Source organism: Myotis nattereri, assembly GCF_964212035.1.
Source record: "Myotis nattereri genome assembly, chromosome: Y".
Lineage (NCBI taxonomy): Eukaryota > Metazoa > Chordata > Mammalia > Chiroptera > Vespertilionidae > Myotis > Myotis nattereri.
In genome coordinates this window covers 40,835,446-40,860,640 of record NC_138094.1, presented here as the reverse complement: position 1 = coordinate 40,860,640, position 25,195 = coordinate 40,835,446, and the positions used below count along the sequence as shown (strand labels likewise).

General features: G+C 40.2%; 1 protein-coding gene and 1 pseudogene across 2 annotated transcripts in view; one reads left to right on the top strand and one right to left on the bottom strand.

Annotated features, from left to right (window-relative positions):
• LOC308512202 (lysine-specific demethylase 6A-like) overlaps positions 1–25,195 on the top strand; it is a 293,519-nt gene that overhangs the window by 141,320 nt on the left and 127,004 nt on the right. Inside the window, exons 7-8 of the mRNA XM_081081999.1 lie at positions 1,494–1,548; positions 3,827–3,861. Coding sequence (XP_080938125.1) covers positions 1,494–1,548; positions 3,827–3,861 — 90 coding nt within the window. The remainder of the gene's footprint in view (positions 1–1,493; positions 1,549–3,826; positions 3,862–25,195) is intronic.
• LOC308512228 (DNA polymerase lambda-like) lies at positions 11,235–13,127 on the bottom strand (annotated as a pseudogene). The gene has a single exon. The product of its transcript is annotated as a DNA polymerase lambda-like (transcript).

The window sequence follows — 25,195 nt, the reverse complement described above, 5'->3', positions numbered from 1 at the left end:
AGTAATCCAAAATTACATTTTGTGGCTACTTCTATTGGGCCTGGGTGCATATGGCAAGCTATGCAGCAAGGCTGGTTTTTACCAGCATTGGTCCTGGGGGCAGGTCAGGAAAAGTCCCAAGGCACTCCGAGATTTGCTTTTGCTTGCTAGCTGCCTGTTAGGCTTAGTCACTGAAATAGCCTCTGGTGGTACTTGAGTTGCACATGATAGGCTCACAGTGCATCACCAGATTAATGCAAGTCTAAACTAGATGCCAGTGTTTAGTGTGAGGTTACTCAGCAAATGTCTATAGGTATACCATATCTAGCTGTTACCTACTGGGTGCTTATACATCTTGTGTTGGGATGGAGTTATAGAGAGTCATCAGAGTGAGGCCAGCAGAGTTTATGAGGCCCAAACAGTAAATTTGCCTATGTTAAGGGAGGGCTCTGCTTTGTTTAGGCTTGTGAGTTGAGATGGGACTAGTGGATCTCCCATGAGGGGGCAGTGGTGATCAGGCTTGGGGAAGAAAGGAGGTGTGGCCCTGCCCAGAGCCATATAGCTCATTCTGTTCTGATTCTGCCTGGATCTCAGCTGGGCAGAGCCACTAGGTGTGTGTGGGGGTATGCCAAAAGTACAGAGGGGATTGTTCCAGCAATCTCCCTGATGGGGAAGGGACAGTCAGAGTCATGGGAAAGTAAGGGCAATGGCCCAGTTCCAAAGTCAGACAACTCTGTTACTGACTCCTCACTAGGGGATTAGCTCTGCAGGGTGGGGAAAGGGGTAGTCCAGAGGACGGGGCTGTTGAATTCCCCCAGGCTGATGCCACTCAGGGGAGGGGAGGCGCTCCATCAAGAAATATGATTCAGCACAGGGATCCTGAAAGCTTCCCCCCCTCACCCCCTCATCCCACCCTCACCCCCTCAAGAGCAACAAACCCAATTCTCTCATGATGCAATTGTAATTTGCTTCATCCTCCCTCCACAGGAGCCCAGGGTGACTGGCTGCAAACAAGATCTTGTGCATTGGCATTTTAAGAGGCAAAAGTGTATCTAGCTGACTCTGTTTCTCCCTGGTGGATAGAATTCCCACTTATTTTCACATCCAGATGGGCTGCTCTTTCCAGCTCTGGTGCTGTAGGCTGGGAAGCCTGGCATGATATTTAGAGGGAGTTTTTCCCCCAGTTTTTCAGGGGGAAGCCCCTCAGCTGAGATATTTCTCTGGAATTATAGCCACCACCCTTGGGAGTAGGACCATCCCATTTCATATCTCCACCCTTGCTGTCACTCTTGATGTGGTTTCTTCCATAAATCCTTGGTTATAATATTTCAGTTCAGTTGGTTTTTTAGTTGACCAGAAGTGGGCCAGAGTAACTGACACTTACTCTGTAGCCATTTTGGAATCTCCCACATTATTTCATTATTATATACTTGAGCTTAAAAGCCTTAAATATATAAATCAATTTTATGCAACTCTAAATTTAGCGCATTAATATTTTTACTTTTCTGTTACAGCATTTTCAATTAGCGTTGATTGACTGCCATCCCTGTACGTTGTCCAAAGTTGAAAGTAAGTATTTCTAAATACCATAGTTTTATTGTCTTTTTGAGGAATAGACTATGTATAAGACATTTCAAATCATGATCACGAATACCTTTTGTTGGTCTGTTGAAAACAAACCTGAGAGATACAAGACTAACTCACAGACTTTAAGACAATTAGTTGATTTGAATAGTTTGTTTTTTAATAATAATCAATGCGTTACTTGATAACCATAAATAAGTCTAGTTTCACACAGAACACTAACTCATAGTAGTTGCCTCCTTTGTCTTAGATTATTATTGGTAGTTATTGTTATCTTATAGTGTCTGTCTTTTTAAATGGAAAAATTATGTCTTTTTTCTTTCAGTATTTTTTTTCATGGAAGGGAATTTATGGGTTGGGTACCTTGTGCAGTGTTCTTTATTTTGGGTATACAGAATGTATATTTATAATACTGGGAAACTTATAATGAAACAGTATTAAAGCCTTCATACCACAGGCTCACTGAATCAGAATCTTAAGGAGCTAAGCATTGGTAATTTTTTTTTACCTCCTAGAAAGAAGTTTATCTTTACGTTATTCATTGAGATATAATAAGAGAGAAGATGTGGGAAAAGAGAAGGAAAGAAGAGAAAAAGTCATTTTGGGATTTATATTAAATGAGAACTTCTGTTTTCTGTGAGAGTCTTTCTAGACAAAACCCATGTAATTAAATATTCTACATATAACTTTTTTTGTTGTTAATCTTCACCCTATGATATTTTCCCCATTTTTATTTATTTATTTATTTTAAAAATATTTTTATTGATTTCAGAGAGGAAGGGAGAGGGAGAGAGATAGAAACATGATGAGAGCGAATCATTGATTGGCTGCCTCCTGCACGCCCCACACTGGGTTTCAAGCCTGCAACCGGCCAAGTATCCTTAACTAGAATCAAACCAGGGACCCTTCAGTCCACAAGCCGATGCTCTATCCACTGAGCCACACCAGTTAGGGCTCCATTTATTTTTAGAGAGAGAGAGAGAGAAAGAGAGAAAGGAACATCACCATGAGAGAGACACATAGATTGGTTGCCTCCAGCATGCACCCCAACTGGGACTGGGGATCAAGCTGGCAACCAAGGAACATTCCCTTGATTAGGAATCAAACTCTTTGGTCTGCAGGCTGACACTCTAACCAGTGAGCCAAACCAGCCAGGGCATATTCTGCATATAATTTGACAGTTTTTTTCTAATTAAAACCTAACCCAAAATAGAAAGGATATTTGTTCTTGCAAATAAGAACAATATAACTCAAATATCTAGAATGTAGTTAAACTTTTTGTGATTTTTTTTTATGGTCTTTGGTAAATCATTCATGCATTTTAGGAATTGGGTATCAAAAAGAATTTCTTTTTTAAAAAAATATAATTTTATTGATTTCAAAAAGAAAAGGAGAGGGAGGAAGAGAGATAGAAACATCACTGATGAGAGAAAATAATTGATCGGTTGCCTCCTGCATGCTCCCAACTGGGGACTGAGCTCGCAACCCGGGCGTGTGCTCTGACCAGAATCAAATCCGGGACCCTTCAGTCCAGAAGCTGGTGCTCTATCCACTGAGTCAGACCAGCTAGGGGAAGAAGAGTTTCTTTAAAAAGAAGCAAAATACTCTGCCTTGAACTTTTCAGACATACTTATTTTATAGTCTTGCTTTTTTAAAATTGGTTTGACCCTTTTCTTTTTTAAGTCACCTAACTCTGAAGAACTAAAAAAAAACCAACTTAGTAAAATTATTTACTAAAAATGTTCACTAAACTAAAATACTAGTAAAAAATAGTTCCCTAATATTTTTCTTGTGTATGACTTTTTCAAAAATATTTTTAGATTAAATTTACTATAAAGAAAAACTGTACTTTAAAAAAATCTTTGTTTATTAAAGAGTAGCTTTACTATAATTATAAAGTGACAATACTAAATGCCATATGTCAGGATATTTACATTTAGAATATTATAGTTAATATTGTCAGTTTGAACTTTGTAAATTTATTAATTACTGATTTCTATGGGTGCAAATGTTATTTGCAATTAAAAATAAGTGGATGAAATTTTTATTTAATATAAATATTTATTATTTAATAGTAAAGAATGCTTTTTAAAGCATGCTTATGATATTTAGTCAGTTTAGTAGATAAATAAAAGGTACACCTTCTAAATCAAATTTTTAATCTAGAGTTAGCATTTTATTAGTTTGCATATTTTTATTATCTATTTTTATTACCTGAAACTGGGATGTATTATAATTAATTTCTTTCCATGATCCTTTGTAGTTCAGTTTCATATAGCTCACTTGTATGAAACACAGGTAAGTGTTTTAATTTATTTTACTTAAAATAAGAACAAGAACTTACAACAGAATCATCATCCATGCTTTAATTGAAATTATGTTAGATAAATATAGGTTAATTTAATTGAGTTCTGGATATATACTGGTACTTTCATTTAATAGTTTACACATTGAATGTTTAAAATTTTGCTTATTCATATAATTTATAAGAGCAATAAGGGAATTTGGGTTTACATTTAATTAGTATAGTTTTTGTAACTACTTCAATCAACTGATTTAAAATATTTTCCACTCTGCTTTCTGTATAATAGAACATATTTAATATGACTTGCCTCTAATATTTGGTCATCTACATGCTGTGATATCACTCTCCTTAAGTTTTTTGCCCTCCTGATGATTCTGTCTAGTTTTATTTTAAAAAATATTTATGGATGTATGTCCTAAGGCATTGTCTTTGAATAATTTCTTCTGTTTTTCTCTTAATAATGAAATATCTTTAAACCACTTTTTTTTTTAAAATATATTTTATTGATTTTTTACAGAGAGAAAGGGAGAGAGATAGAGAGTTAGAAACATCGATGAGAGAGAAACATTGATCAGCTGCCTCCTGCACATCTCCTACTGGGGATGTGCCCGCAACCCAGGTACATGCCCTTGACCAGAATCGAATCTAGGACCCTTCAGTCCGCAGGCCGACGCTCTATCCACTGAGCCAAACAGGTTTCGGCTTAAACCACTTTTTTTTATTATTATTAACAAACAGTTTTCTCATCCTTTGGTATTATTATTATTTCAAGGTAGATTTTTGAAACTATTTCAGTTTAATTTTAGAATTGTTACTATATGGCAGATTGTGTTTGGTTGTTGAATTGAGTACTATAATGATATACAAATTTAAAGTCCTTGACAGAAAATGAGGAAGTTTGTAGGAGACTGAACACAATTATGTAGAGTTCATCCAGAATGTGTGTAGTTGAATGTTTATTATTATATTTCAATTATAAGATATTACATACATGTAATACAGTGTTTCAGGAGAAAAAACACTAGATAATAAAAATTTGTGAATTTAATCCTTTTGTTTTAATCCAAGTATAAAGCAATGGAGTGGAAAAAAATATATATATACACAAAGTAATGGAATGGGATACATTTTATGCAAAATTATACTCAAAAGAGGAAAGATCCTTGCATGTTTTATTATTTATATTATTAAGGATATAATAAGATAGTTTGAGGTCATTTAAGTCAGTTGTTACTAACCTTTTGGACCTCACAGACCACCAGTGATCCGCAGACAACTGGTTGGTGACCGGTCGCTGATTTAAGTGTCTGGTTGCCAAACCCAGTTTATGGAGTAAACATCAGGAGAGCTTTAAAAATCTATCAGTTATTGGTATTTCACCTGCCCCCTACCACCTCTTCCCTCACATAGACACACCCCAAATTCCAATATTTACTGAATCAGAATTGATACACCATCAAGGTTGGAAATTTTGCTAATAGGGGATTATTTCTATTTTAGAAAATGCAAGTTGAGAATTTTCAACCTTTTATGATTGTCATAGATAAAAATTCTTATTTTTCCAACTGAATAATATATACAGTTTTTTGAATATTTATATTTTAATTTTATTAAACTCACTGATATGATATTGGTTACTAAAATTATATAGGTTTCAAGTGTACAGTTCTTTTTTTTAAATCTTCACTTTAGCAGTGAAGACATTTTTTCCATTGATTTTTTTTCAGAGAGTGTGGAAGGGGAGGGAAAAGGAGAGAAAGAGAGAAAGATTTGACTGATTGCCTTCCACATACTCTTTTCACCGGGAATCGAACCTACAACCCTTCAGTGCACAGGCAACGCTCTAACTGCCAAGCAGTGTTTCAGTATACAGTTCTGTAATACATCACCTGTATATTGCATTGTGTGTCCACCACCCAAAGTTGAATCTCCTTCCTTCTTTATTCTCTGGATCTCCTTGACCCATCTTTAGGGTTCCTTTTTCTCTGTTGCCTGTGCTTATGAGTTTCTATTTGTTTGTATGTCTTATTTGCTCATTTGTTCCTTTATATCCCATATATGCAGTGGATCTCAACCTTCTGGCACTTTAAATAAAGTGCCTCATGTTGTGACCCAATCATAAAATTATTTTCGTTGCTACTTCATAACTGTAATGTTGCTACGGTTATGAATCATAATACCTGATATACGGGATGGTCTTAGGTGATCCCTGTGAAAGTTGGTCATTCAACCAACCGCCAAAGGGGTTGCGACCCACAGGTTGAGAACCGCTGCATATATGGGTAAAATAACATAGTTCTTGATTTTTTCTGTTCAACTTATTTCACTTAGCATGATATCCTCAAGATCCATCCATGTGGTCCCAGATGGCAATATTTTCATCTTTTCTTATGCCTGAGTAGTGCTTCATAGCATATATAAACTACATCTTCATGATCCAATTATTTATAGAAGGGCATTTTAGTTATTTCCATGTCTTGGCTACTGTTCATAATGGTGCAGTAAATATAGGGGTCATATAATTTTGTGAGTAAATGTCAAATTTTTCAGGTGATAAACTTCCCTTAATAGCTAATGAAGTTGAGCATCCTTTTATACATCTCTTGGCCATTTGTATGTCATATTGGGAAAAGTGTTTGTTCAGACCACACTGCCAGTTTTTAAATTGGATTGTTTGTTTGGTGTTGAGTTGTATGCATTTTCTATGTAGTGAGGATACTAACCCCTTATCAGAGCTGTTGTTTGGTTGGTTGCCTTTTTGTTTTGTTTGTGGTTTCTTTTGTTGTACGGAAGCCTTTTAGTTTGATATTCTCGTATTCATTTTTGAGACCAAGGTCCTTAAATTTAGTACCAATGTTTTCTTCTGTGTGATTTATTGTTTCAGTTTTTATCCTATCTAATAAAAGACAAAAGGGTAATTGACTGTACCTTCACTACGCTTCCCATTGGCTAATCAGGGCGATATGCAAATTAACTGCCAAGAAAGATGGTGGTTAACCGCCAACAAAGATGGCGGTTAATTTGCATACATAGGCACAATGATGGGAGGCGAAAGGGGAAGGACGGAAGAATGGTGATTGGAAACCCAGGCAGCAGGCAAGAGCCCCCAGCCCTGAATTGGAGAACCGGGGCCGCCTTTGACTGCCTCCAGCCAGTGATTGCGATCGGAGATGCAGCCTTGCCTGCGGCCCTTTGATCTGCCATCGCGATCGGAGAGCCTGGCCGCAGGCAAGGTGGCACCCGGGCACCCCAGCACCTGACATTTAAAGGTCAGGGATGAAGTGACTTTTCCCAACCACATCTGCAAATATCCTGGGGAAGGAATCACTGAAGATTCTTACTTGACAAGGAAGAAAAAAGTTGGCAACAGAAACATTCCTTTACATCCAAGTTAAGGTCCCTCTGAGTACAAAAGAATATTTCCAACATAAAGGAGCGAGCAGGCGAAAATAATAGGTTCTCATGACTTCCACTGAAGTTTGAGCATATGGCAGTGTCAAAACGAACATACAAATTAACACATTGTATGCGGGAAACGTATTTATACGTTTTACGTATTTATACATTCTACCAGTGTAGTAGAGCGCGGGACACAAATTAATACATTTTTTATAGACCAGTGGTAGAATACGTAAACTAAAGTTATCGTAATTTTACTGAACGTTGCCATTTGCGCAAAAATGGCCCGCACCACCTGTTAGCGCGCGATAAAAACTACCCGCAAACAATGTGTTAAAACAGACAGTGGACATTCAAATGACCCGAATCAACTGTCACTGTTTGTCCCAATAGCAGCAATGCTTATGTGATAATATAGTTTAACAAACATACAAAACAAGTCACATGATAAGAGAAGTTTGGCTTCTAAAGTAAATTGAATACGTTCTTTAAAAATTCTCATGTCCTCCCCTCTGACTGTAATTCTTAATTTTCCAATCAGAAATTACCCCAGGTGATCCAGTAACATGTAGAACTCCAGTAACCTAACTTATTTAAAAACAAACATTCCAACCATTTTTAAGATATTTAAATTGATATTTTAGGGTTAAAATTATAGAAGATATTTAGATCCAAATATATTTTCTGAATAGAAAATATTTCAGTTTTTGATTTAAAAAAATAAACATAAAAGAATATATAAGTGACACATTTTCCCAAGGAACTCTGAATTAGTACCTTTCCCTCTAACTTTGTTCAAATTAAGAGAATCTATGGAGTTCCCTATACTGCACAAGTTTGTTTTTTTATTTTTTTTTAAATATATTTTATTGATTTTTCACAGAGAGGAAGGGAGAGAAATAGAAAGTCAGAAACATCGATGAGAGAGAAACATCGATCAGCTGCCTCCTGCACATCTCCCACTGGGGATGTGCCCGCAACCCAGGTATATGCCCTTGACCAGAATCGAACCTGGGACCCTTCAGTCCGCAGGCCGACGCTCTATCCACTGAGCCAAACCGGTTTCGGCGTGCTGCACAAGTTTTAATGAAAGAAAATAAGACTTCCAAGAGCATCAAATACATGTTTTCTTATTTACAAACATATATACTCTTCTCTCTCTCTCTCTCTCTCTCTCTCTCTCTGTCTCTCTCTCTTTCTCTCTTTCTCTTTAAAATATATTCTTACTGATTCAGAGAGGAAGGGAGAAGGAGAGAGATAGAAACATCAATGATGAGAGAGAATCATTGATTGGCTGCCTCCTACATGCCCTGTACTGGGGATCAAGCCCACAATCCGGGCATGTGGACTGACCTGGAATCAAACTGTGACTTTCTGGTTCATAGGTTGATGCTAAACCAGAGTCACACCAGCCGGGCTCAATTCTTATTTATAAATTCATTCCAAGGACATATGCAACTTGAAAAGCTTTGGAAGTAGTCAAAAAAACTAGCTTTTAAGTAACAAGAAAACAGTTATAGAAGAAAGTTTAAATTAAAAAAAAAATGTTTTAATTAATTCAAGAGTGGGAACATCCTCCATGAAAATGTGTACCTTGACTGTGGATGGCTGGGTGGCCTTATCACAGCTTAGGAATTCAAATGCTTTTTACAATGACAAGAAAGAGAATTTCATCTCATTTCTCTCCCAGGGTAGATATCTGTCAATAGAAGGTGGACATCAATAAAAGGATGGGCTTGCACAATCAATCTAGAAAGTCAGCAATCTATGAATAATCCAGAACCCAGTATTTATCTCCTCTGCCACACACCCTCCCTCCCAGCCAAGTGAGTAAGATAATTACTCTCAAGTCAAGCTAAGTGCCCCCCAGTCACAGTGGCCCAATGCTGACATACAAAACATACAAATAATTCTCACTCTGCATAAAATTGACAGCTTTCTTGGAAGAAAAGCAGATACTGTAAATTTCTCAAAGTCTTCCAGAAACAATTTTTAAAGTAATTTTTAAAGTAATTTTCTTGCCGAAACCAGTTTGGCTCAGTGGATGGAGCGTCACTTGCGGACTGAAAGGTCCCAGGTTCGATTCTGATCAAGGGCATGTACCTGGGTTGCGGGCACATCCCCAGTAGGAGATGTGCAGGAGGCAGCTGATCGATGTTTCTCATCGATGTTTCTAACTCTCTCTCTCTCTCCCTTTCTCTCTGTAAAAAATCAATAAAATATATTAAAAAAAATAAAGTAATTTTCTGTAGAAAAAATGCATACATGGCAAACCATCTGTAATAAAAGGCCCATTCTATAAAATTTTACCTGGTTCTACTCATATCTGCAATCATAACCATATTTACAGACAAATATTTCTATACTAATAAAAAAGTAAGATGCTAATTAGACTGGGAGACCTTCCAGATGTTCTTCTGGACAAAGCCATGGTGGTGGGGCCGAGGTAGAGGTGGTTAGAGGCCAAGAGGAGAGGGCAGTTGTGGGTGATCAGGCTGGTGGGGGCCGGGGCCGTTGGGGGTGAGCAGATCAGCAGGGGGGCCAGTTGGGAGCAAGCAGGCCATCAGTGGGGGTCAGTTGGAGGTGATCAGGACAGCGGTGGGGGCGGGGGGCAGTTTGGAGCAGGCCAGCAGGGGGCAGTTGGGGATGAGCAGGTCAGTGGGGAGGGAAGGTAAGGGCGAGCAGACCATGGGGGGGGGGGCAGTTTGGGGTGATCAGGCTGGCGGGGGGCTTTTGGGTGCAAGCAGGCCGGCAGTGGCGGGGGGTGGGGGGCAGTTGGGGTCGAGCAGGCCGGCAGGCAGAGTGGTTAGAGGGAATGAGGCAGGCAGGCAGGCAGGTTAGGAGCCAGCAGTCCCGGATTGCGAGAGGGATGTCCGACTGTTGGTTTAGGCCAGATCCATGTAAACTGGCAGTAGGACATCCTTGGAGGGGTCCCAAATTGGGGAAGGTGCAGGCCAGGCTGAGGAACACACCCTCCCCCGTGCATGAATTTCGTGCACCGGGCCACTAGTATATATACATTTTTTTTCACTTTAAAAAAAACATATTTTTATTGATTTCACAGAGAAAGGGAGAGGGAGGGCGTCAGAAACATCGACGATGAGAGAGAATCATTGATGGGCTGCCCCTGCATGCCCCACACTAGGCATCAAGCCCACAACCCAGGCATGTGCTCTGACAATGAATCGAACCGTGACCACCAGGTTCATAGGTTCACACTCAACCAATGAGCCTGGCTAACTGGGCTAATCTTTGCCACTTTTGTTCATGTTCCCAGATAGCTTTTTCTGTGGCAGGGCCCACAGAAGATGCTGATGGGTAGACAGGCACCCTGAAACGCCTGACTCCATAAATTTTCCCTTTTAATGTCCACCAGTGTCCTGAATTCAGGAGCTGACTCAGGCTTGGCCTATATGAAGAGCAGTTAACTTGCATTTCTGTGCTCCCATTTAGTTCCCCTCTCCATGCCTCCCTGGGTGGGAGAAGCCAGGGCAGGGACTGCAGCAGCTCAGAGACCCCAGGCAGGTTGAATGTCAAATGCACTCTACTGGGCCCCTGGATCTTCCTCAGAGCCTGAGGCACCTCTCAACACCTCCAGCTGCATAGGAAATGAGGTGGGTAGAGGGTATACATGAAGTGGTTCATTCTCCTCTAAAGGGTCTTGAGTAATGCTGGGCCAGAACTGCTTGCCTCTTCCCCTGAAGCCCCATCCCACCGTCAGTAGCTAAACCCTCCTCAGGGTAGGGAAAGGGGATGCCTGGGCCTTCAGCACAAGAAGCTGGCTTCAAACCAGCCACCTGTTCTGCTTAAAATGGGGTAATGGGCCACATTCAAATCTCTACCAAGGGTACCTGTGCAGTAGAAGGGAGAGCAGTCTGCTCTTGTCGAGAGAGTGCAGGGGAGACCCTGGGAGCTAGATTGGCCCTTTCCCTCAGGTCCAGGGAGCTGGTGATTAAAGTGGTGAGGTTTAGCCAGCTGAGGCTCGAGAGTACTGATAGCCAGGTGGGGCAGCTGGTCCAGTGGGTGCCCCTTCCACATTGACCATGGGTCTCCAGTCCTGCACAGCTGGTTCTCAGTAGGGCAGGCCTAGGAGTCTGAAGACATCCTTCTCAATTGGGGTGGGAAGCACTCCGCCAGACCCTACCTTGAGACCTTAGGTGTCCTGCACCACAGCTGTGCTGAGGCTGTGTTCCGACAAGCTCATGCCCTTGGTCTTGACCAGAGCCTGCTTGGAGCGGTTTTAGTGGACAGAGCCAGTGAAGTAGATCAGTGTGCACATAGAGCACAGTGGTGATGTCCAGTCAGTGCCGTCGACCTGGTCCTGGGAGTTTGCACACAATTAGGTACTTCTGCTGCTGACCATTCTCCTCCTGGCTCACCAAGTCATCAGTCAGGAACCTTCACTGCTGAAGGCTGTCAAGCAGGTGACTGATGATGGGCTGAGATCAGCCATCTGGGTAAGTGAGTAGCATGTGCAGATCACCACAGGTTGCTTTCCCCTGTTGGTTGGAACTGCATGGCACATGCAACAGCCCAGACTTGAAATTATGAGCTGATTCCTGGACTCTCTGCTCAATCTAGGCAGCCCCCTCCCTGGGCATGAGTTCCAGAAAGTCATCGAATTGCTTCAGGTCAGTGGCCTGCTGAGTATTCATGGAGGCCTGGTTGCAGATGTTTTCTAAACTCCGGAAGCACATCTGGATGGTACAACATCTGGGCAGTCTTAGTTCCAGCTCCCCAAATATTAGAGAAGAGTTCCAAGACAGGCACACTATTGCTGATGTGGTCCCGCTTCTGTAGATGTCCACTTTCTAGGATCTCTACGATCTTCTTGGCCATCTGTTTCCCAATCCCAGGGATACTGCAAGCTTCCTATTAGGAGGTGATAGGCTTGTGGAAGCTCTTAAGGGCATTGATGACCTTGGCATAGCCATGGGCCCTCCACTTGTCTCCCTGAACACTGTAGGCTTTGGCCAGCACTTCCAGTTTTTCTGTGATATGGGTTTTGTGGTTGGTCACCTTTTGATTTGAAGGCTGTGCACAAACCCACTTATCCAGACCCTCAGGGGCTGGACTAGGCTCATCATCTCCCTCAGGAGGGATGGGGTAGTAGCCACTGGTCAGGGCTTCCAAATCAGCTGCATTAACTTGGGTCTCTTCCTCATCACTGGTTTTATCACCAGAGCCATGCTGGACTTGAGTGTTTGGAGCATCTTCTGTTCTCTGGTGCTTCTTCTGTCTAGTGGGAATAGAGGGAGGAAAGAGGGCTGTCCTGAGCAGATCCTTACAAGCTCCAGTAGAAGAGTCTTGGTCTCTCTTACTGAGCTGTGGTTGGTCCAGGTACCTGTTGGGGAGGAAGATGCTGAATCCTGCCGTGTCCACCAGCCTTCTCTCCTGTAGGCACATGCTCAGCCAGGTTGACTTTACCCCTGAGCACTTGGGGATAGCTGGGGCAGTCTAAGGAGGCAAAGGGCTAGCTCATAGTCTATGCCATTATCCACCATAATGTGAGTGACCCCTGGGACCAGGGCAGAATGTATCTGGCCACCATGTTGGACAACCTGCTTCTCAAAGAGTTCTGCCTTGGCTCACCCAATGCCAGTGGGTACATGGGCCCATAGGCAACTCAGCTACTCTCTTGCTTTTTCTCTGTACTCCCTCTATCCACCTCATTTCCTATGCAGCTGGAGGTGTTGAGAGGTGCCTCAGGCTTCTTGGGAATCTTCGTGAGTGCTTTTGATGATGGATTGGCATGAATTTTCTTCTGCTTGGGAAATGCCTTCAAGATGTCCCTGGGGTCCATTGAGGTATGGTTGGATCCTGGCCTTTCTCTTGGAGGGTTGATCAGGGCAGCTGTCATGTAGAAACCTAGAACTGGGGTTCCCCAACTTCTTTGACTATGGAGGTGGGAGCTCTGCTGAACAGGCCTTGGGGGCAGTAGCCCAGTTCCCGGGGTCTCCCCTAACCCATTTGAACTTCAGTGGCTTAGCCCAGCTCTACACTCACCAGCCTTTCAAAGTCAGAGTAATGGGGGGAAGAATGGAACTATGGGGGGAAATATGAAGGGGTACTAAATGGTATCATTTCTCAGAGGGATTGCTCTAAAGATTCAGTGCCATGCTGCATCCCAAAGGGGTTTCCCTAAATGGGATGCCAAGGTAGGAAATGGAGCTATATCTTTAGGAAGGACTTGGTCTCCCAAGAATAATGGAGATTGAGTGAGATTCTGCACCAACTCCACATAATCTTTCTCTACCCCCATCACTGACCTGCAGAGGTAAACCTGGGAGTGTGGGTGTGAGAATGAGAAGTTAGGAAGGCAGGGTGAACAGCCTGCACCTGCCTTGGTTTCAGCCCTCTTGGCATGGCAGTGCTTAGCCCCGCAGGTGCAGGAAGACCAGGTGTGCAGTGTCTTCTAGGATTGGGCGAGTCTCAGCCTCACATCTGGGGGTGAAGACTCCAGCAGGTGTGGGGCATCCGCCATGGTTATAGCTGGAGCATGATCACTTTCCCAGCTGGAGGCTATAACTTTAAGTGTTGACTTTATGGACCCTTCCCTGAGTCCAGACCCCCACCCCACTCCCTGGATTCGGTCCGGGGTAGGGTCCACTTCAGGCCCAGCAAGCCACCCAGGGGTTAAAGCAATATACAAATTTAATGAAATCTCCATCAAAATCACATTGGCATTTTTATTTTATTTTATTTTTTTACATTGTATTTATTTATTTATTTATTTATTGCTTACAGTATTACAAAGAGTATTACATATGTCTCCTTTTTTTCCCCCCCGCCCTTGACAATACCCTGGCCTCCCCTACCCCCCATGGCATTTTCATTTTAACGATTTTTTTTTATCTTTAATTTCTTTATTGGTTAAGCTATTACAAATGTGTCCTCATCCCCCAATTAACCCCCAACAATCCCTCCACTCCCGCACTCATGCTCTCATCCCCCTGTTGTCTGTGTCCATTGGTTTGGCTTATATGTATGCATACAAGTCCTTTGGTTGATCTCTTCCCCCTTTACCCCTCCCCCCCCCTTACTTTTCTTCTGGGGATTGACAGTCTGATTGATGTTTCTCTGTCTCTTTTTTAAATTAATTTTTAGAGAGCAGGGAAGGGAAAGAGAAAGACAAACATTGGTGAGAGGGAAACATTGATCAGCTGCCTTCTGCATGCCCCCTACCAGGGATTGAGCCCACAACCCTGGCATTTGCCCTGACCAGGAATTGAACTGACAACTCTTTGGTGCATGGAATAACACCCAACCTATTGAGCCACACCTGCTAGGGTGACAAAAGCACTTTTGAAAGAAAAAAATCAGACTTCTATGGAATCAAAAGAGCCAAAGCAATCCTGATAAAAAAAGAATGAGGTTGGAGCTATCTCACTTCCTGACTTTCAACTATACTGCAAAGCAACAGTAATCAAAATTGCATGGTATTATCAGAAAAAATACACAGTCCAATGGAACAGGACCGAGAGCCCAGAAACAAATTTGTATTAAATATGTGGGCAAATAATTTTGACAAAAGACCTAAAAACATACAATGGGTAAAAGAAAGCTTCTTTAATTATTGTGCTGAGAAAATTGGAAAGGCATATGCAAAAGAGTGAAAATAGGTAGGTGTTTGTTTCCAGCTTATTCTTTTGCTGTAGGAAAAATGATTTTAAGTACATTCAATGTATTATTATCATTTGGCACTTTAGAACCTTAAAAGTATCTTAATTGCATAGCATGCTCCAAAGAAGGACAAGTATTAATTTTACACTTGATTACTAGATTAAGTTATAGAATTGCTGCATTTGAATTTTAAAAAATTGGAGTATGTCTGTTACTGAATTTTTAAATTGATGCTCTTATCATAGAATGGGGCATAAACTCTGAATTGGGTATTCTTCTCAGAAAGGGAAACCTGGGCAGTATACTTTCATATGATATTTATAAGAATTCTTAATCTCAGTGGAAAATGTTTTATTATTAATGCAAGAAAATTCTCCTGTTAGAAAATTTTTACTTATAAATTTTAATGGTCATTAAAAGAATCTAAAACAAATAGTTTGCTATGGATTTAGAAGTAGGTCTTTTTATTTCCTAATTTTTAACTGATAAGTGAAAGTTTTTCTTTATAAGCACTTGATTTTCTCATATCTTCATTGTTATATTTCTGTCACATGATAATTCTATTTTCTGAAATTTGTTAGGATTATTTTTTAATTTTTAAAAAGCATTGCTGCCTATTGAGATATTTTCTGAAGCTTTTTGGATTAATAATAGGATTTTAACTGTAATACATTCTTCTCACGAGTTACACTGATTTTTTTTTTTTAATTTAAAAAAGAGGAAGTTACAAATATGAGACGAGAGACAATGTGTAGTGTTCACCCAGTTCTTCAAGTGGTTACATTTTGCATAATTGTAATACAATATTAACACTGAGAAATTGACATTGGCCCAGACTGTTTATTTGATTGTGTACTTTAGACTAGTGGTAAAGGTGATCATAGAGTCATATTGTATTTGCTGGAGAGGTAACTTACTGCCTTAAGTTTTCTTTCTTTCTTTCTTTTTTGGTCTTTTAAGTAAAGAGAGCAATCTTTTCTTGATGCTTTTTTTTATTTGCACCTGTTCTTTTCAAGTAGTATCTTTTCCAGAATGCAATAAGGGATATATTAGGCAAAACAAAACAAAGTGAATAACAAAACACCAAAAAACAAAAAAAGACAAAGAAACCCAGGGAACTCACTGCTTTATTATTATTTTTTTTAATTCAAAGAGCAGTAACTGGTTTGCTTTTTTTTCTTTTTTTTTTTAATTAAATCTTTATTGTTCAGATTATTCCAGTTGTTCCTCTTTTCCCCCCCCATAGCTCTCCTCCACCCAGTTCCCACCCCACCGTCTGCCCGTACCCCTCCCACTGTCCTCATCCATAGGTGTATGATTTTTGTCCAATCTCTTCCTGCACCCCCACACCCATTTCCCCCCAAGAATTGTCAGTCCACTCCCTTTCTATGCCCCTGGTTCTATTATATTCACCAGTTTATTCTGTACATCAGATTTTTTTATTCACTTGATTTTTAGATTCACTTGTTGATAGATATGTATTTGCTGTACAAAATTTGTATCTTTACCTTTTTCTTCTTCTTCCTCTTCTTAAAGGACACCTTTCAGCATTTCATATAATATTGGTTTGGTGGTGATGAACTCCTTTAGCTTTTTCTTATCTGTGAAGCTCTTTATCTGACCTTCAATTCTGAATGATAGCTTTACTGGGTAAAGTTATCTTTGTTGTAGGTTCTTGCTATTCATCACTTTAAATATTTCTTGCCACTCCCTTCTGGCCTGCATAGTTTCTGTTGAGAAATCAGCTGACAGTCGTATGGGTACGCCCTTGTAGGTAACTGACTGTTTTTCTCTTGCTGCTTTTAAGAGTCTTTCTTTGTCTTTTGCCCTTGGCATTTTAATTATGATGTATCTTGGTCTGGTCCTCTTTGGATTCCTTTTGTTTGGAGTTCTCTGTGCATCCTGGACTTGTAAGTATATTTCTTTCACCAGGTGGGAGAAGTTTTCTGTCATTATTTCTTCAAATAGGTTTTCAATATCTTGCTCTCTGTCTTCTTCTGGCACCCGCATAATTCAGATGTTGGTATGCTTGAAGTTGTCCCAGAGGCTCCTTACACTATCTTCATATTTTTGGATTTTTTCTTTTTGCTTTTCTGGTTGGGTATTTTTTTGCTTCTTCATATTTCAAATCTTTGACTTGATTCTTGGGATCCTCTGCTCTGCTGTTGGGTGTCTGTATAATATTCTTTATTTCAGTCAGTGTATGCTTAATTTCTAGTTGATCTTTTTTCATATCCTCCTGGGTCTCTCTAAATTTATCGGTGGTTTCTAGAAAATTCTTGAAAAACCTTAGAAGTGTGATTTTGAACTCTATATCCAGTAGTTTGCTTTCCTCCATTTCTGTCATTTGTGACCTGTTTCTTTGTCGCCATATTTTTTATGCTTCCCTCTGTTGGTAGAGTGGCTTTCTGTGTTAGGTGTCCTATAGGGCCCAGTGGCTCAGCCTCCCCAATTACCTGAGGTGGACACTCTTGGTGCACCCCTTTGTGGGCTTTGTGCACAGTCTTGTTGTAGTTAAGCCTTGATTGTTGTAGGTATCACTGAGAGGAATTGACCTCCAGGCCAATTGGCTGTCAGATTCAGATGTGTCTACGGTGGGAGAACTTCTGTGCTAAGGACACCCTTATGGGGCAAGACTTGCTTCAGTGGGGCTTTGGTGCTCACTGAGTCTACCCCCTGAGTTTGTCCCTTATGTTTCTGAGGAGTTGTAATCTGGATGGTCCCACTCTGACCACTGGGTACACTGGCTCTTGGGTCTCTCAGGAGGTGCTAATTTAGCCCCTAACTGAGGCTACCCAGCAGTAGCTATGAAGAGATCTGCAGATTACCCTTCCTTGTTTGGGGTTTGGAGGTGCCCAGATGAGGTCCAGCTGTGAAGCAATGCAAGCTGCTGTGGGGCCTTGGGCCTTCTCTTGGAAGTTCTGGGTCTGTCTGGCCCAGCTGCAGTTTGTTAGGTAATTTTCAGATTGTAAAGGGCCAGGGCATTTATATGCAAAAGCCTCTCTTGTAGCTTGGCTGGGGCGTCTCAGGGAATCAACATGGTGGAGCAAACAGCTATGGCTGATCCTCAGCCCTGCCCTAAGGGGCCCCGTGTCTCAGTGTCCCGGTAATCTCTGCAAGCACCTCTGAGAGAAAGCCGCCCTTGAGTTCTGAGTTCCACCCGCTGCCAGACAGTCCAGTTTCTCCCTGTGAGTCTGGGTCCCCAGAGATTTCCCAGAACTGGAGTTCAGAGCAGTCGGGGGCTTGTGACTCGCTCCTAATTGAAAAAGACAACTGCGTCCTCAGTTGCCAGCCGTTTCTGCCTGCGCCTCCATACCTCTGCACTTTACTTCCGCACCTCCTCTGAGTCTCAGTGTGCTTTTCTCTTTCCTTCTAGTTGTAGAATTTCCACTCAGCCAGCCTTCCTGTGGTTCTGGATGATGTCCTTTTTGTCTTCTAGTTGTATTTTTGAAGTTGTTGTGGGAGGCAGCAATTTCCGGTATTTATCTATGCCGCCATCTTGGTTTCTCTGGTTTGCTTTTTCTTTATGTTTTTGGGAGTCTTGTTTTATATGTGTCAGGTTGAGTGACTTCAGTGGGCTTTAATCGGGAGACATAAAGAAAATTGTTTCCTGTATCTTGTTTGGATTTGAAGTTAATATTGATCTTTCAAATTGTAATCCGCCTTGTGGTCCTGAAGTAAACAAAACTTGATCTGATATATTATTGTTTATATTATTTGCCCTTCTTATTGGGAATTCAACCAAATGCAGATTGGAAGTATTCCAAAAAGCGTTACATTTTTCTTGATGTGTACTATGTTGTTTTGCCTGTATGGAACATGTGCATACTATTCTTGCCATTATAGCCTAAGCAATACAATGTAAGTGCTCTTTAGCATGTATATTGTGATTTATTTATTACTAGAAGCCCATTGCACGAATTCATGCACCAGTGGGGTCCCTCTGCCTGGCCTGTGGTATCCGGCTGAAACCAGATCTCCAACATCCCCCGAGGGGTCCCAGATTGCGAGAGGGTGCAGGCCAGGCCAAGGGACCCCACTGATGCATGATGGGGACTGGGAGGGATCGATCGCCGCCATTAGTGGGTGCAAGCAGCCGCTGCCAGCTCTGATTGCCCCTCAGGACTTCTCCACATTCCCCTGCTCCTGAGGGGCGATTGAGGCCAGCAGCTGCTGCTTGCATCCACTGCCGGCACCTGGTGCTAGTCCTGATTGCTCGGTGCTGTCAACGGGTGTGAGCTGTGGCCAAAAGCCCTGATTGCCCCTGAGGGTACACCTGCTGCTGGCGCCGGCCCCAGTTGCTCCATATGCACCCCAATCAATCCACGCTGTCAGCAGGTGTGAGCAGGGCCGGCGCCATCAGGGTGTGGGAGCACGGTGGCGGGAGTTGGGCTGTGGGCAGATAGGGGACCAGAGGCCGTGGAGGGAGGGGCTGGCTGGGGGCGTGGAGGATGGGTGGAGACATGCCCCTGTGACCACCACAGCTTCATGGTTCACAGTGCCTTCCAAGGTGCACAGATTCGTGCACTGGGCCCCTAGTAATTATATAATTTTCTGGTTATGTTTTATTATTATTGAATAATTTTACATTGCATCCAGTCTTTATAAATTACCTAATCCTTGTTTTTATTAGAAAGAATGTATATTTTGTTGTGCTTGGACAAATCATGGTAATATGTAGAGTTGGTAATATGTTCAGGTGTCCACTATATGCTTTTAAACTTATTTTAAAATTATTGCATGTCTATTAAACCAATTCTTGAAGAAGTATGTTAATGGAATTAAACATGGTTTTGTGTATAATAGCCTGCTCTATCCACTTTTGTATTACAAATCTCCTATTTTTGATGAATGTTTTTGATGAGTATAGAATTGTATTATTTTTCCACAGTTTGAAATTTGTACTTCATTGACTTCAGATTTTTATTCTTTCTTTATGAGAAGTCTCATAATTATATTATTAACCCAAAAAATATTAAGTGCACCTTTACTCAGGTTTTGATTTATTTTATTAATTCTTTTGCGGACTACTTAAGAATTCGTCTTTATATTTGGTTTTCTGAATTTTCTAATCATGATCTTAATTCTTTAGGATATCTTGTTTGTAATTTGCCGTATTTTTTGCGTCTGTATCTTGTCCTCTTATGTTGTGCAGGAGGTTACCTCTTTAAAATTGCTCTTCCTCAGTTGTTTTTCTTTTCGTTTTTAAAAAATATATATTTATTGATTTTTTTACAGCAAGGAAGGGAGAGGGATAGAGAAGTTAGAAACATCAACCAGCTGCCTCCTGCACCCCCGCCCCCACTGGGGATGTGCCTGCAACCAAGGTACATGCCCTTGACCAGAATCGAACCTGGGACCCTTGAGTCCGAAGGCTGATGCTCTGCCCACTGAGCCAAACCAGTTAGGGCCAGTTATTTTTCTTTTATCTGTTTAAGTACTTGTGTGTTACAGCTTTCACTGTCTCTTTTCTGGTTTTATTGGCAAATTTTTTCCACTTCCATGTTTATTTTCTTCTGAGTCTTATTTCAGTAGAATCTTTTTCTATATCTCACCTAAAGTTAAACAATTTTTGAGTTATTTTGTTTACTCTACTTTTTCCCCTAAAATTTTGGATGGATTCAGATATAGTTTATAACTCTGTGTTAAAATTATTCACCACTTATTTTTTGAGTATTTGTTGTTGTTAATCCTCACCTGAGGATATTTTTCCATTGTGTTTTACAGTGGACGGGAGTGGGGGGAGAGAGAGAGAGAAATATCAATTGGTTGCCTCTCACTTGCTATCAGGGCTGGGGATCTAGCCTTCAACTGAGGAATGTGCCTTGACTGGAATTAAACCGGGACCTTCAGTTCATGGGCTGATGCTCTGTCCACTGAGCCAAACCAGGAAGGGCTTTTAGAGCATATTAATCAGTTATTTTAAAAGTTAGTGTTTGAGAATTTTAGTATCTGAATCTCTTTTTTGTTTTATTTACTTTTTCTCCTTGATTTTTCTTTAAATTTTTTCCCCAGTTTGCTTTGAATTATTTACTGAATGCCAGACTACATGTATAGAAATATACAGAGACCATTTCAGCTTTCATGCTTGCTTCAGTTTTCCTTTTTAACTCTGAGCAAATTTTTATACTAGAAATAGATTACCACAATCTAGTGGGGCAATAGCATGATTTAAAATTGGTCTTTCTGTTTTATAAGGCATGATGTGATTCTAGTTTATGCTTTTTCAAGGTGGTAGTCATTTTGATATTTACCTATATATTTGGGATATATTTTATAGGACGTATGACACTATTTGGATTCTAAATGTGCTCCCTCTGTACCACAGAGGAAAAGGAAGTGCTTTGTCAGACTCTCTTTTGTTGGTTGGCTTTAAATCTCTCTCTATTTAGAAATTAGCCCTTCCCCCATGAGGAAGTTGGAGAACATATCATTAAATTTATGGTTAGATTTTATAGATCGGATTTTTTAATGAAATATGTAAAATGAAATAATATTAGTAGGAATAGAAAAGGAATTTGGGAATAATCTGAAAAGATAGTTTACAAAACTCCTGGAAGTAGTATAGTATTGTTTGGGCTTAGATTTTTTTAGAATGAATATTGTAAACACACTTTAAATGTAAAGATAGTGATAGCTTGTAATTAAACCATTCTAAACATATGTACAACTGACAGCGTAAAAATACATGAGGTTAAAACTGACAGATCTCATGAGATTGATGAATCTGCTATTATCATTGGAGTCTCCCATAATCCATATTCAATAATTGAATAATCATCCAGGCAAAAAAAATGTATCTTGGGCAGGGTATGATATATCATCTTGTCAGTATAAATATTATACTGACAAAACATAATTTTAATATGCTGACAAAATATAATAGCAGGCATTGTGTGTGTGTGTGTGTGTGTGTGTGTGTATATGTATATATACATATGTCATAGTATATATTCATAGTATATATTAAATTGCCCTGCATAGGACACATTGCTAATAGTGCAATGTAGCAGTTTTAATGGATATACAATAAAAAACCTTTTGGCCCATGAAATAAACACAGAATACAAATTATATAAAGTAAATTCTCAGAACACAGTATAATTATAAGCAATAGTAAGATAGCTAAAAATTAATAGTAAAATTCTAGAGTCACCATTTTGTTGTTGATTTATTGTCTGGGAGATCTACCCAGTAAAGTCAATGGGGTGTTTATGTCCCCTACTATGACTATACTGCTGCTGATCTCTCTCTTACACTCCTCCAGAAGTTTTTTTGCCATAGCTGGTTTGGCTCAGAGGATAGAGCATCGGCCTATGGATTGAAGTGTTAGGTTTGATTGTGGCCAAGGGCACATGCCCAGGTTGCTGGCAGGTTCTACAGTAGGGGTGTGTAGGATGTAGCCAACCAATGATTCTGAACATTGGGGTTTCTATTTCTCTTTCCCTCTCCCTTTCTCTCTGAAGTCAATAAAATATATTTTTAAAAAAATCAATTTATTTTAAAAAGCCCTCCAGAAGTTTTAAAATATATTTTAGAGCTCCAATATTGGTTGCATATACTATGTTTATATCCTCTTGTTGGATCAATCCCTTTAGTATTATGTAATGACCCTTACTGTCTCAGTGGTTAGAGCATCCGCCCCACCACCGAAAGGTAGTGGGTTTGGTTACCACTCAAGGGCAAGTACCTGGTTTGAAGGTTCACTTTCTGCCACCTGTTGTGGTTTGTGAGGGATACACTAGTTGATTTGTCTCTGTCACACAGATGTTTCTCACTCTTTTTCATTCTCTCTCTCTCTTTCTCCCTCCTTCCCTCTCCTGCACTCTCTGAAAAGCAGTGGGGAAAAAATCCTCAGATGAAGATAAACGAACAAACAAAAAGAAATATAATTCACAAGGCTTTGGGTCTCACAGATAGTGTTAATTCTGATGTATCTGGGCCATGTAAATTGAAAATCTTCTGAAAAAGAGTTGCTGTAGCCAGGTGGTGTGGTTTATTGGTTGAGCATTGACCTGTGAACCAAGAGGTCACGGTTCAATTCCCTGTCAGGGCACATGCCCAGGTTGTGGACTCGATTCTCATGGGGGTGTGCAAGAGGCAGCTGATCAAAGATTATCTTTCATCATTGATGTTTTTATCTCACCTTCTCCCTTCTTCTTTGAAATCAATTTAAAAAAAATAGAGTAACTGTAGATGCCATTAAGAACAGTTGTGATTTGTGGGAAGAGGTCAAAATGTCAACAATGAGTTGGGAAGAAACTGATTCAGCAGTTTTCATGGAGGATCCTGGCCATACAGTACTCTGCATTCCCGGGTCTTGTCTTGCTTATAGGAATAAATTCAAACAAGAGACAACCAATGGTAGCAAAAGCATGGGAGGATTTCTTTGTAGGAAAGAAATACCCTCAGAAACAGGACCTTCGTGGGCAGCTGACTGAGACCAAACATAGTGTCCCAATATTTGGGAGTTTTAGAATATTTATACCCCTAGGCTGGAATGCTTCTAGGCAAGAAGCAAGTAACCCCCTCCTTCATGTCTCAAAAAAGTATATCTTTTAGCTATAAGGCTCCTTTATTTAGATTGTTTGCCACCAGTTAGACCACTTCCTGGAGGGCTCAGAACCTTTCCTCCTCACATAGTGGTCTGCCACTTCCATTGTGTATTTTCAGTTTTTCCCGTCTCATATATACTCCAAGCCCCTACTGTCTTTCTAGCTCATATCTTTCTAACTGCCTACCCTAATAATTCCAGATCTCATGGTTGACTTTGAGGTTTTCATTACTACAGTGGAGGAAGTAACCATGAGTTGGAAATACCAAGAGAACCATAATTAGATAAAACCTCAATGACTGAGGAGTTTCTTTCTATGGATGAACAAAGAGTGGTTTCTTGAGATGTAATCTACTTCAGGTGGAAATAATGAGAAGATTCTTGAAATTACAATGTAGGATTTAGAATATTACATACTAGTAAGCTTAGTTGATAAAGCAGCAGCAGGAATTTTAAGGACTGACTTTAATTTTGAAAGAATTCTGTGGGTAAAATGCCATCAAATAACATTTTATGTAATACAGAAATCTTTGTTGAAAATAGTGTCAGTTTAGTAAATTTCATTATTGTTTTACTTCAAGAAATTGCCCAACCACCCCCAAACTTCAGCAACCATCATCCTGTTAGGTCAGTAGCTATCAATATCAAGGCAAGTACCTCAACCAGCAAATAGATTGAGTTATTGAAGGTTCATATGATGGTTAGCAGTTTTTAGCAATAAAGTAATTTTTAAGTTGTTTTTGTTTTGTTTTGTTTTAGACATAATGCTGTTGCACACTTAATAAACTGGGAACCAAAGAAATTTGTCCCTTGTTTCATTGAGATATTCACATGTTGTCTTGAATCAAATGCACCACATCTTCGAAGTATTCCTGTAGTGAAATGGTCATATCATCTGTAAATATGGATAGTTTAACTTTTCCCGTTCCAATTTCAAATTCTCTTTTCCTAAATGTTCTGCAGCCTAGAATTTCCAGTTAAATATTGAATAACAGTGAAAATGTATGTCCTTGTCCTTATACTGATGAACTAGTCTTTTAATCTTTTATCATTGATTCTGATGTTTACTGTGTTTTTAAAACAGTGATAAGAATAGGTTAACTACAAAATTGAGGTGAAGGTACAGAGATTTCCCAGATATCCACTGCCCCACACAGTATCAACATCCCGTAGCATAGCAGTTTCAACCTGTGGATTGTGACCCTTTGGGGGTCAAATGACCCTTTCACAGGGGTCGCCTAAGACCATTGGAAAACATATAATTACATATTGTTTTTGTGATTAATCACTATGCTTTAATTATGTTCAATTTGTAACAATGAAAATATATCCTGTATATCTGATGTTTACATTTCGATTCATAACAGTAGCAAAATTACAGTTATGAAGTAACAACGAAAATAATTTTATGGTTGGGGGTCACCATAACATAAGGAACTGTATTAAAGGGTCATGGCATTAGGAAGGTTGAGAACCACTGCCCTAGCAGAATGAAACATTTACAATTGATAATCTACATTGATACATCATCATCACTATATGGTCATGGCTGACTTAATAGTTCACACATGATGTACATTCTATGGGTTTTGGCAAATGTATAATGATATTTATACTAATAAAAGGGTAATATGGCAATTAGACTGGCCGATTGGATGTCTTCCAGATGTCTGACTCCCTTCTGGACAAAGCCATGGTGGCCGGGGCTGAGGTTAGGGGTGATCAGACTGACAGGAGAGCAAGCAGTTAGG